The sequence below is a fragment of the Heteronotia binoei genome, chromosome 3 (assembly GCF_032191835.1).
Source record: "Heteronotia binoei isolate CCM8104 ecotype False Entrance Well chromosome 3, APGP_CSIRO_Hbin_v1, whole genome shotgun sequence".
NCBI lineage: Eukaryota > Metazoa > Chordata > Lepidosauria > Squamata > Gekkonidae > Heteronotia > Heteronotia binoei.
In genome coordinates, this window is record NC_083225.1 from 21441260 (window position 1) to 21455022 (window position 13763).

The following is a 13763-nucleotide window of genomic DNA, read 5'->3' on the forward strand; positions in this document are numbered from 1 at the left end:
TGATAACATATGGTAAGAACATAAGAACATAAGAGAAGCCATGTTAGATCAGGCCAATGGCCCATCCAGTCCAACATTCTGTGTCAAACAGCGGCCAAATATATATATATATATATATATATATATATATATATATATATATATATATATATATATATATATATATATATATATATATATATATATATATATATATACACACACACACACTCACTGTGGCTAATAGCCACTGATGGACCTCTGCTCCATTAATAACTTCTTTTCATCTATCCCATATGCTTCCTTCTAATCACCCCTCCCCCCGTTACTTGACCCCTGCCGGTGTTATTTACTCAAAATTCTAACATTAAAAGGTACCCTTAATTCCTAAGAACTAAAATTAATATTCTTCTTTCTTCTAAAGTTTAATCATTATCCACAATTGTCCAAAGTCCTTTTACTTTCCACTCGTCTTCTACATAACTTCTGAATTTTTTCCACTCCCTTTTAAAATCTTCTAAATCATAGTCTCTTAAAGTTCTTGTTAATTTGTCCATCTCACTCCATGGCATAACTTTTACAATCCGATCCCATTTTTCTGGTATTTTTTCTTGCTTCCATAACTGCGCATATAGTGTCCTAGCAGCTGAAAGCAAGTACCAAATTATAGTTCTATCCTCTTTTGGAAATTTTTCCATTTGTAACCCCAACAGAAAAGTCTCTGCAGCTTTCTTGAATTCATATCCCAAGATACTAGAAATTTCTTGTTGGATCATCTGCCAATACTTTTTCGCTCTTACAAAGCTGTCCTGCGTTGTCAGGCTTAGGCACACCTTTGCATAGGGAGGGTGTGTGTGTGTTCAACTGTCACCTTAGCAGTAATTTCTCAGAAATGTGCCTTCAAGTCAGGGAAGAAAGATTTCTAGTGGAAGAAAGTGTTCCGCTGTGTGGTGGATTTTCAAAGAGCCATTATGCCGAGAAATATAGCTAACTGCAATTATCTAAACAACAATAGCGTTATCCTTTTATTGCCCTCCTCTGAGGTAATATTTGTGAACAGTGTCAGTTTTGTCTCCAAAGGGATGGCATCAAAAGGCTGCCATCCCAATCCAGTTTCAAAACTGGATTCTTTTACGTGCTTTTCGCAGAGATAACTTCACCAGACAAAAAATTAAATTTCCTGCCTGGGATCCGCATGAACGTGCCGCCACTTGGAAGGGGGTCAATGCGCTATTCTCGGTGAAGAAAATGAATTTCTGTGTGTGAGTCACTGGGCAGTCAGCTCATCAATTCCAAAAGCGAGGAGTGGAGATGAAATTAGGATTTTAAAAATAACCTGTAGAGAAGGCATTATGTTAGGTAATGTAGTTGTGCTGTGAATAATTTCCCTCAAGCACTTGTTAAATTGTTAGTGACTTAGATTTCCTAATTACACAGCCAGTGAAGGTTTTTTTTTTCTCCTTGTGTAAAACCATCAATTAACTGTTAATAGGCTTGCAGACCCATCTAGCTTGTGGAGTGTATGTCAAAAGTAGGATTAGGCAGAGACAACTTACCGCAGGTCATCGTGGATAAACCTGCTTGGAAAAACAACCTTTGTCTCCCAGGGGAATGGAATTCAGAACTGTGTCTTTCCGGGCATTTACGATAGATGAGGAGCAGAGGTCCCTTGCCCTGAGCTGCATGGCTCAGGCTAGCCCGGTCTCACCAGAAGCTAAGCAGGCTCAGCCTTGGTTAGTCTTTGGAGGGGAGACCACTTTGAGGTCTTGATCAGGGAGAAAAGCAGGCGATCCATAAAAATTGAAATAAATAATAAACCTCAAGAAAGTCCAGGGGCAGGCCATGGCAAACCCCTTCTGTTGTCTCTTGGTGTTTTAACAATTTATTGATAACATATGGTTACAAAACTTAATTATAAATTTTCTATACTACCCCATATGATATTTCACTCCCCCCTCCCTCCAATGTTGACTTCCCCGAAGTTATAGATTTCAGTTCAATACTAAAGGTACTACTAACCGATCAAAGTTTAATATATATTTTTTTCTCAATACTAAAAGATTGTCCAATGTCTTTTTACGTTCCGCTCTTTCTCCATATATCCTTTAAATTTCTTCCACTCCTTTTTGAATATATCTAAATCATAGTCTCTTAGAGTTCTAGTTAGTTTGTCCATCTCACTCCTGTTGTCTCTTGCCCTGAAAACCCTCTGGGGTTGCTGTGAGCCAGCTGTGGCTTGAAAGCATTTTCCACCACCAGAAATTCCTGAACTGACACAATGAACGCCACAGAAAGCCAGTTTGGTGTGGTGGTTAAGAGCGTCCAACTCTAACCTGGAGAACCAGGTTTGATTCCCCACTTCTTCACATGCAGCCGGCAGGATGACCTCGGGCTAGTCACTGTTCTCTCTCTGAACTCTCCCAGCCCCACCTGCCTCATAGGGTGTGGGGAGAGAAAGGGAAGAAGACTGTAAGCCGCTCTGGGACTCCGAATGAAGGGCGGGGTAGAAATCCAATCTCTTCTCCTCCTTCATATACAAAAGCAGTATATGTTTAAATTATTAGTACCCCTCTTTTCTCCCTGTAGATGACTGGGGGAGGCAAGGGCAAACCACCCCGTAAAAAGTCTGCCGTGAAAACGTCGTGAAAGCAATGTCACCCCAGAGTCGGAAACGACCGGTGCTTGCACAGGGGACCTTTCCTTTCCTTTCTCCCTGAAGGGACCCAAAGCAGCTTTACAGCCAGAAAAATGATTATGTATGTAACCGATAAAGAATTCGACAGCAGTCCAACCTTGCTGGGCACATCTGCTGGCTCTCCTGAAGGCCGGGCTTGCAAACGCCAGGTGAAGAGCCAAAGGTACCAGAGCCGTTGAACTCGTGCTCAAACTGTGGCTCTGCCGGAGCTTTAAAGATGCTTGACTTGGAGGGACAGGGAACAATTCTTCAGCAAGACAACCTCCCCCACAGCACCAGGCAGAGGTGTTCCCCCCCACCCCCGCTTCCTCCATCTTCACTATCCCGCCAGGGGGGAGAGGCCTGACTCATCTCTTTGCCTCTGTGGGAAGCCTTCTGGCGCACCTGGTGGCCACTGTGTGGAATGAGAGCCCTGACTAGATGCGCCCTTGGTCTGGTCCAGCGCAGGTCTTCTTCTGCTGGGGCTGCCAGCTCTGGCTTAGGAAATTCCTGGGGAATGGGGGGTTTGGGAGGGGGAGGAGCTCAGCAGAGGTGGGATGCCACAGACTTCACCTCCACCCGCCAGAGCCAGCCGCTTTTTAAACAGAAGCTACAAGGCCATTTGACAGCAATGCTGATTCCGTGAACTCAGGCAGATCATGAGGAGGAGGGCAGGGAGAGTTACCTGTGAATGTCCTGCGTTGTGCCGGGGGCTGGACTAGATGACTCTGGAGGTCCCTTCCAACTCTATGATTCTGTGATTCTACAGGATGATTAAACAAAACTAGTCAGAGGACTCTCTTAGCTGTCTGGGCCCTGGAGGTGACCAAAGCCCCCTGATTCCCCCTCCCAAAGTACCGCATTTTTCGGTCCATTAGACGCTCCGGACCATTAGACGCAGGTGCCTGGCTGGGAGACAAGCGGCGAGATCTCTCCCTCCGCCTCCACCGCAAACCCAGCACTTCGCAGGGAGCGATCTCGCCGCTTGTCTCCCAGCCAGGCACGCAAGCGCGGGGGAAGCACGCCGCCCCCTCCACAGCCGGCGCTCGCAAAGCGCTGGCTTTGCGGAGGGGGCGGGTGCTTCCTCCGTGCCTGTCTGCCTGGCTTCAGCTGATGCTTACAGCAAGCGCCAGGATCGCTCCCTCCGCCCTCCGATCCCGGCGCTTGCTTTAAGCATCAGCTGAAGCCAGGCATGAAGGAAGCACCCACCCCCTCCGCAAACCCAGCGCTTCGCGAGCGCCGGCTGTGGAGGGGGCGGCGTGCTTTCTCCGTGCCTGTCTGCCTGGCTTCAGCTCTGATGCTTAAAGCAAGCGCTGGGATCGGAGGGCGGAGGGAGCGATCCTGGCACTTGCTGTAAGCGTCAGAGCTGGAGCCAGGCGCGGGGGAAGCGCCGGGATCAGAGGCGGAGGCAGCGGATCGCCCCCCCCCCAGAGGAAGGTACGTACCTTCACTCCATAAGACACATACACTTTCCCCCCACACTTTTTTGAGGGGGAAAGTGCGTCTTATGGTGCAAAAAATACAGTGGTTGTGCTCCCCAAGTAGTTGTACTTTCAGCATCCCAGGCTGCTGGGAGGAAGGGAAGTCTTGCCGGCGCTTGTGTCGACTTGCTCCCAAAGTGGAGCTACTTCATAGTGCTGAATCCACGTAAGGAGTGAACGAAAATTCAAGTTACAACATTTTATAGGACTCGCGATAAGCAGGTTTTTGGAGGGCAATTTATGGAGTTTTACGTTAGGCGAAGTCATGTTTTAAGACGCATCGTTAAAATTATTAACGAGGATATTAATCCAGAAAGGCAGAAGCACCTTAATAGCGCAAAGCGTGCGGTTGTAATTTAAACCTCTTCACTTCCTTGTTCCAGATGACAGCAAATTCTCAGAGGCCACCACCGTCTTGCTGACCTGGATCGAGCGTGGCGAAGTGAATCGTCGCACCGCCAACCAGTTCTACTCGATGGTGCAGCTGGCCAACAGCCACGTCCGCCGGCTGATGAACGAAAAAGCGACTCACGAACAAGAGATGGAACAAGCCAAGGAGAATTTTAAAACTGCTTTGATGGGGATCCTCACTCAATGTAAGTTACCCCACTTGGTTGTTAAAACTTCTGTTAGTTAGTGGTTGGTGATGTTTTGATAATCTTGAGGGTAAGTAGTTAACAATAGAGTCATTTCCCACTGCATTCTCTATGGCACTATGGAAGATCAAGGACCATTCCTTATCTTTTACTTCTCAAGGTGAGCAAAGTTATAGCAGTTTTTCTTCCCTTCCTTGGTGATAGACGGAAGCGAAGTAAAATGCAAGGAAACTGTCTATTCCATAACCTCGTTTTCGTCTGGGACAAAGAAGCCCAGTTGGCTTCCTTCATAATGTAATCGTCAAGATATGGCATGTAGGTATAAACACTCCAGGTGTCTTTCGGGATTCCACAGGAGGCAACCTGTGTGTGTAGCAGGGGAGGGGGGGCTCAACTGGGTGAGCGTTTGCCTCCATGAACTAATTATGCCTTGTGTACAGATGCATTAATTCTCAGAGGTGGCTTCCAGAACCAAAGAGGAATTCACTGGCAGGCCTTTTGGCAAGGAGACCATTCCGCTGATTTTCCCGCAAATGCTCACTTGGCGGATGAGCTGCCCCCAGTGCAAAGTCTTGGCAGCTTTTCCTTGTACAAAACGTAATGAGTTCTGTTACCTTTCTGGGCCTTCTTCATAAAGCGATAATCAGAATAAATTGCTTGGTGCAAATCTTTTTTTAGAAAACGAAAAAGGTTTTGCTTTCCATTGTTCATGATGAACATGTACACCACGCGTCTCCACAAGCAAGCGAAACGAAGAATGAAGCCAAGTTTATATAGGTAGCGTGAGAAATAAATTAAGAGCAGTGATTGTTAGTGTGGTTTTTTTTCCACGCTGAAACATACCTTTGAAAGCCTAACATGGGGACAATTTAATATTCCACAAATAATTATAACATTTACTGTTTTACATACGGAGGCTGAATGTACTGTTAGATAAATGACGAATTAGATGAATATACATAGTCCCTTGCTTGGCCAACACAAGGGCCAAATTCACACACAGCGATTTTCAGCCACTGCCCCGCTGTTAATGTGCCTGGGTGAAAAGCCGAGAGGCAGGGAGTGAACAGTGAATCGTCTGGAATATCTGTTTAATGTGCTGAATGGATGAAGGTGGATGCAATTGCATTTGAACCTTCCTGCACATAAGAAGAAGATACTGGATTTATATCCCGCCCTCCACCCCGAATCTCAAGAGTCTCAGAGCGGCTCACAGTCTCCTCCAACTTCCTCCCCCACAACAGACACCCTGTGAGGTGGGTGGGGCTGGAGAGGGCTCTCACAGTAGCTGCCCTTCAAGGACAACCTCTGCCAGAACTATGACTGACCCAAGGCCATGCCAGCAGGTGCAAGCGGAGGAGTGGGGAATCAAACCCAGTTCTCCGAGATAAGAGTCCTCACACTTAACCACTACACCAAACTGCTCTCTTTGGTGTAGATGTCATGAATTCCAAAATCAGCTCTCCTCTGTATGTGCTAAGAAATGCATGCCTGCACAATTACGACTGAGGTTTTTAAAAAGAAGTTGATTTTCTGTTGATACTGCTTGCAGGCTTAGTCCAAGGTCCATCTGCTGCATTCAAGCTTTCCGCCAAAGCCAGCCAGCCCTCCGCAATATTTAGCACTGTCAACAAAAGAAGTCCTCCTGAGCCCAGATACCTTTTTAAAAAATGTTGTGTGCCCTTCTATATTAATTTCTCACGGGGATCGCTGTCTATGCCCTTCATGTTTCTCTCTCTCTCTCTCTCTCATGCATTGCTCTGCTTCCCCTCCTGGAAAGGAGCTCAGGGTGCCTTCTTCTGCACTCCTCTGGGTTGTCCTGCTCAGGACAATGGGGTGGAGGTCCCACGTTCATCCTGAGAAGACCCGGAGAAATGGCCAAGGTCAGCCCCTGGAGTCCATCCGAGCCAGCCTCCAGCAGATGAACAGCGCAAAGCATTTCCCTCTTTGTGTCTGATGCAGAGAAGGGGAGTTTGCGTGTTTCATGGCTCTTTTATTGAAAACAGAATGCCCCGCACGTAGGAAGATCACATCAGTGCGGGGAAAGCTTCTTCCATTCACTTTCTTTTGGAGAATTCGTATCCCACTATTCATGGTCAAAGGGCCTTCTCAAAGCAACTAACCAAAAAGCTTTTCAAAGAACAACTGAAAACAAAATTGCACTCAAAAGAGACCTGCCTGACGTCTAGCGGAGGAGAGGCAAGTCAGCTGAGTCTTTCCTAGGCTGATGGTCAGTGCTGGGTCCTGCCGGATGCTGTGAAGTGACCAGTCTGCAGCAGGCCGGCAGGTTTTGTCCATGCAAGCTGCATCAGGAGCTGAAGCACTTCTTTCCTTTCCAATGGGAGGACAACCCAAACCATGCTCACCCTCTGTTTGTTATTTATTTCGGTAAATTTGTATTTTGCCCTTTCCCAAGCAGGCTCAGAGCAAATTACAGCCGGATAAAAAAACAGTCAAATACAATAAAATCAGTTAAATGCAATTAAACACAATATAGTACTATATGACTAAGGCGGGTGGGCTCATAGTGCAGGTTAGAATAAGTACAATAATGATAAATCAGGTGGTGGATCGCTGTTGGGGAGGATAGCCGATGGTGTGGGCAATAAGGAGAAGGACGCCCGCTTGCCTCACCCAAACGCCTGATGGAAGAGCCCTGTCTTACAGACCTACAGAAAGGTAACAAATCCGGTAGGGCCCGTATCTCCATAGGGAGCTGATACCACCAGGTTGGGTTGAGGCAAAACGGACGTCCTTTGGGCCGGGGATGACCAGAAGGTGTTGGTTGGCAGACTGTAGCAACCTTCTAGTAGTTTCCTATTAATTAGCCAGTGTTTGATCCATGAAAGGACTTGTCCTTTTACCTCACGACTCTTGAGCTTACTGAGGAGCCTTTGATGAGGAACTTTATCAAAAGCTTTCTGGAAGTCAAGGTAAACAACATCTATCGGGTCTCCTTTGTCCACATGTTTGTTCACCCCCTCAAAGAACTCTAACAGGTTTGTGAGACAAGATCTTCCCTTACAGAACCCATGCTGAGACTTCCTCAATAGCTTTTGTTCATCAATGTGCCTACTAATTCTCTCTTTGATAATTGTTTCCACCAACTTTCCCGGTATTGAAGTCAGACTGACTGGCCTATGATTTCCTGGATCTCCTCTGGAACCCTTTTTAAAGATGGGGGTGACATTAGCTACCTTCCAGTCCTTAGTAATGGAGACAGATTTTAATGAAAGATTACATATTTTTGTCAGGAGATCCACAAGTTCACCTTTGAGTCCTTTCAGAACTCTTGGATGTATGCCATCTGGGCCTGGTGACTTATCAGTTTTTAAATTGCCTATCAGTCATAGGACCTCCTCTCTCATCACCTCAATCTGACTCAGGTCTTTCAATACCCCTCCCAAAATCAGTGGTTCTGGAGCGGGCAAACACTTCTCGTCTTCCATGGTGAAGGTGGAGGCAAAAAATGCATTCAGCTTCTCAGCCATTTCCCTATCGTCCTTCAGTAATCCTTTTACCCCTTGGTCATCCAAGGGCCCCACTGCCTCCCTGGCTGGTTTCCTGCTTCTGAGGTATTTGAAGAAATTTTTATTGTTTATGTTTTTTGCAATATGCTCCTTATAGTCATAAGAACATAAGAGAAGCCATGTTGGATCAGGCCAACGGCCCATCAAGTCCAACACTCTGTGTCACACAGTGGCAAAAAATTTTATATACACACATACACTGTGGCCAATAGCCACTGATGGACCTGTGCTCTTTTAGTTTCCACCAACTTTTGGAAACTGTTGGTGGAAACTGATGGACCTGTCCCTTTTAGTTTTCCATTGTGCGAACTGTTGCTGCTTTTGTGGGGTTGGAAATTGATCTTGGTGCTAGAGTTTGTTGTTCTAGAGTTATCTCAAGGGCTGTTTCGTGGCAGCCCACAATTGCCATGAAATTCTGTTCATGTGAGGCGAGTAGTGCTGTGAGGTAGGCTGTTCACGTGAAGGCTGTGAGGTAGGTTTTGATTTCTTCAGTGTGGGAGGGTGGCAGTTTGTTTGACAGGCAGGTATTTGTTGTTTTGATCATTGTGGGCCCAATCTACTTGTATCATGGGAAGTCATTTAGTGTAGGGGTATTGTTCGTGTGGTCTTTCTGTTTATGTCAGGCAGGAGATGGTGGATGAGGGTGTTGAAGAATCCAGAACCACATTTTTATATTCTGACTGCCAGGAATGTGACTCAGTGAAGGCAGCTTCCTGTGTGTTTCAGGCCTGTATGGTGGGGCAGACAGAGCGAGGTACCAAGACCAAGTTCAGTGCCTTGTCTTAGCCATTCAGCTTTCTGAAGTTTCAAAAAACCCTTATTTCACATGGTTATTGTGAGGAGAGAATGGGAACCTCTGGGAGGAAGGGTGGAAGAAGGACATTTCATGGGCGTGTGCTGATGGGTTCTGAATTTGCTGAGACTGAGAGGGAAAGAAACCTTGGGATCATAGAATCATAGAGTTCGAAGGGACCCCAGGGTCATCTAGTCCAACCCCCTGCACAATGCAGGAACTTCACAAATACCTCCCCACCGCACCCGAAGTGACCCCTGCTCCACACCCAGAAGAAGGCAAAAAAACAACAACACCCCTCTCTTGGATCCCTGACAAAAGTGGCCTGGAGACAAATTGTTGCCTCAGCCCAAAGTGCTAAACAGCATTCCCTGCGCATGTAAAAAAGGGCCACAAGAACTAAGCACTGATGCAGCTCTTCCTGCCCTCCAATCATGAGCGGCCTAAGTTCACAGGATCAGCATTGCTGTCAGATGGCCATCTAGCCTCTGCTTAAAAACCTCTAAAGAAGGAGAGCCCACCACCTCCCGAGGAAGCCTGTTCCACTGAGGAATCGCTCTCACGGTCAGGAAGTTCTTCCTAATGTTGAGCCGGAAACTCTTTTGATTTAATTTCAACCCACTGGTTCTGGGGCCACAGAAAACAATTCCACACCATCCTCTTTATAGGACAGCCCTTCAAGTACTTGAAGATGGTGATCATATCACCTCTCAGCTGCCTCCTCTCCAGGCTAAACATCCCCAGCTCCTTCAGCCTTTCCTCAGAGGACTTGGTCTCCAGACCCCCCACCATCTTCATCGCCCTCCTCTGGACCCGTTCCAGCTTGTCTATATCCTTCTTAAAATGTGGTGCCCAAAACTGAACACAATAGTCCAGGCGAGGTCTTACCAGGGAAGAGCAAAGCAATACCATCACACCACATGATCTGGACACTGTACTTAGAATCATAGAATCATAGAGTTGGAAGGGACCTCTAGGGTCATCTAGTCCAACCCCCTGCACAATGCAGGAAACTCACACACATCCCTAAATTCACAGGATCGTCATTGCTGTCAGATGGCCATCTAGCCTCTGTTTAAAAACCTCCAAGGAAGGAGAGCCCACCACCTCCTAAGGAACAAGCCTGTTCCACTGAGGAATTGCTCTAACGGTCAGGAAGTTCTTCCTGATGTTAGAATCCTAGAATCATAGAAGAGTTGGAAGGGACCTTGAGGTCATCTAGTCCAACCCCCTGCACAATGCAGGAAACTCACAAACACGTCCCCATTAAATTCCCAGGATCTTCATTGCTGTCAGATGGCTATCTAGCCTCTGCTTAAAAACCTCCAGAAAAGTTGTTTCTAATGCTGCCAGTCGGTTTTGCTTCATTTTACTGTTTCTGTTCTTTAACTTATGTAAGCTGCCTCAGGAGATTTTTAAACTAAGAGTGTAGAATAAAAATATTTTAAATAAATATCTAAAACTCTTCATTTGGGCCAGTGGGAATCAACACAGGGGAAATCAGCACAGCATCTGCGAGGATCTCATGTGTCAGGGATGCTCTGAAGTAAGAAATCACAATCCTCTCCCCCCCCCCCCCCCGAACCTCTGAGTTAGAACTGTAAGTGCTCTCTTACCTTGGAGATTCCCAGTGGAGTAGCAATAATTGGGAGGATTAGTCTTTTTTTCATCAAAGAACAATTCATGGTATACATTAGGTCATATATAACATGAAATTGGAGAGACGAATCCCAAAATCTAAATTCTGAAGGCCTAAGAAATGATTTCTAACCGAGCAAAACAAGATGTCAGAATGAATGTATCTGAACCTTTCAGAGTCTTTTTTTTGCTGTAAATGTATATCTGCTCAGGAGAATGAAGATGATAGATGATGATATTGGATTTATATCCTGCCCTCCACTCCGAAGAGTCTCAGAGTGGCTCACAATCTCCTTTTCGTTCCTCCCCCACAACAGACACCCTGTGAGGTGGGTGGGGCTGAGAGAGCTCTCCTAGAAGCCACCCTTTCAAGGACAACTCCACTATGAGAGCTATGGCTAACCCAAGGCCATTCCAGCAGCTACAAGTGGAGGAGTGTGCAATCACTCCCAGATAAGAGTCCGCACACTTAACCACTACACCAAACTGGCTCTAGAATACTAGATAGTTACTGAAGTTTGGCTATCTCTGTGAATATACGATTCACTCCTAGTTCAGCAGTTCTCAAACCGTAGCAACCAGTTCTGATTTTAAATATCCTGCAGGCTGTCCAAACACGCCCCCCACCCCTGCTTCTCTTTTATCAGACCTCCTCCATCTGGGTGGGTGTTTCCACGCAGGTGGTTTCCCCAGATTCAGTGTTGGCGGGAAGTGAGGTTTCCCCCCCTCAGCTTCCCCCCCTGCACTGTGGTGCTTTCGTGTTCCTTCCAGAGTTTCCCTGGCTTCCCTCCAGTGTTTCTCCCTCCTGCTTTGCTCCAGAGTTCTGGGAAGGATCCCAGCACAGCCTGAGGAGCTTCCGAGGAGGTGGGGAAGTTTGGCCCCGCCCACACAGAAGCCATTTTCCTCATAGCGGCCATTTTCTCTCCCTATGGCAGGGATTTTTCTTTTGTTGTTATTGGCAGTGTAATAGCGTTATATCGCTAGAGCATTATCCTAAAATATGTATCTGTTTCTCTGAATTCTCCGTTGGGGGAAAATATCTCAATGAAACAGGCTGGAGGTATACCTTTTTTTAAAGAAAAGAAAGAAAAAAAACTGGGAACTCGGAGAACCTCATTCATATTTTAGTATCACACTATATAGCTATAACAGTATTTAATCACCAGTTTTAAAAAAAAATTACCAGGGAGGGAGACCTGCTGTGTGAAAGTCTGTTGCCAGGGCACTGTGTTGACTGCAGAAGCTTCAGGGAAACTACCCCAGGCTGTCGCTACGTAGAAAACCCCTGTGCAGCAAGCTGGGTGTGCCCTTAAAGTCCCCCATTTCCTGGTGTTCTCAAAGCAATGCAGTGAGAATAAAAGCATGTTTAAGGCGAATGTTGTATTTTGTATCCATGACCTGCAAGATCAGGTGGTCTCAGAGTTTGGTTGCCAAGTCCAATTCAAGAAATATCTGGGGACTTTGGGGGTGGAGCCAGGAGACTTTGGGGGTGGAGCCAGGAACAAGGGTGTGACAAGCATAATTGAACTCCAAGGGAGTTCTGGCCATCACATTTAAAGGGACAGCACACCTTTTTAAATGTCTTCCTTCCATAGGAAATAATGAAGGATAGGGGCACCTTCTTTTGGGGCTCATAGAATTGGACCCCCTGGTCCAATCATTTTGAAACTTGGGAGGTACTTTGGGGAGAGGCACTAGATACTATACTGAAAATTTGGTGCCTCTATCTCAAAAAACAGATCCCACAGAGCCCCCGAAACCTCCAGATCAATTCCCCATTATACCCTATGAGAATCGATCTCCACATAGGGAATAATGAAGTGCTCAGCAGACGTCCCCCCCCCCCCCCGTTTCTGGTGACTCTGAAGTGAGGGATTGGCCTCTCGACCCTCGAGTTGCTGCCAACTTCTTCAAAGTAACACAGACACACCATCCCAAGAGGAAGCCTTTCAATCGGAGACTGAAGCCTCCGGAGGGAGAAAGGCACATGGTCCTCTGGGGGCGGGAAGGAGCCTGGGAAAGCGGAAGAACCCCCACTGGGACCTGGGGATTGGCAAGCCTATCTCAGAGGGCAGTTGACTCTATACAAATAAAGTCACAGGCCCTGCTTGCAATGCCAGTTTTGTGTAGTAGTTCAGAAGAGTGGTGGACTCTAACCTGGAGAACCGGGTTTGATTCCCCACTCCTCCCCTTTAAGACTGCTGGGTGACCTTGGGTAAGTCACTGTTCTCTCACTCAGCCCCACCTGCCTCACAAGATGTCTGTTGTGGGAGACGAAGGGAAGGAGATTGTCAGCTACTCCAAGACTCCTTCAGGTAGCTAAGGGGGGGTATAAATCCAGTCTCCTCCTTTTGTGGGGCAGGTAGCAAAGAGAGTCAGGGCTTCCCCTGTGGCGGCACTTCACCTTTGGAGTGCCCTTGGAATGCACCTGATGCCCACTTGACTGCCCTTTCAGCATCAAGCCAAGAATGTTTCTTCTTACCCACCACTGTTGATTTAAAGTGTTGATCTTTATAATCAGTTTTTGGAGTGGGCTTCTAGCCTATGGATTTTTAAAGAGATTCTTTTTAAGCTGGTAAACACTAATAGCGGATAGATTCTTTAATAGCTTGTTAATTTTTAAGAATGTTTACGTTGTTTTATTATTTGATCATGTTCTGCTTTGTGAAGCTGCCTCAAGCAGGCTCTCTGGAGAAGAGGCGCTGGGCGTTTCCACACACATAGGAAGCCAAAAGGGCCTGGGCCAAAGTTCTGCTCACTCTCCCCCACCCCCCTCCTTGACTGGAGAAAGAAGAAGAAGAAGATATTGGATTTATATCCCGCCCTCCACTCCAAAGAGTCTCAGAGCGGCTCATAATCTCCTTTCCCTTCCCCCCCCCCCCACAGCAGACACCCTGTGAGGTGGGTGAGGCTGAAAGGGCTCTCACAGCAGCTGCCCTTTCAAGGACAACCTCTGCCAGAGCTATGGCTGACCCAAGGCCATGCCAGCAGCTGCAAGTGGAGGAAGAAGAAGACGACTGCAGATTTATACCCCACCCTTCTCTCTGAATCAGAGGCTCAGAGCTGCTTTCA

The 13763-nt window shown here is 46.8% G+C and overlaps 1 protein-coding gene across 1 annotated transcript in view; it reads left to right on the forward strand.

Annotated features, from left to right (window-relative positions):
• Positions 1-13763, forward strand: part of ENOX1 (ecto-NOX disulfide-thiol exchanger 1) — a 252607-nt gene that overhangs the window by 53659 nt on the left and 185185 nt on the right. Inside the window, exon 6 of the mRNA XM_060233572.1 lies at positions 4518-4730. Within this exon, the coding sequence (XP_060089555.1) occupies positions 4518-4730 (213 nt within the window). The remainder of the gene's footprint in view (positions 1-4517; positions 4731-13763) is intronic.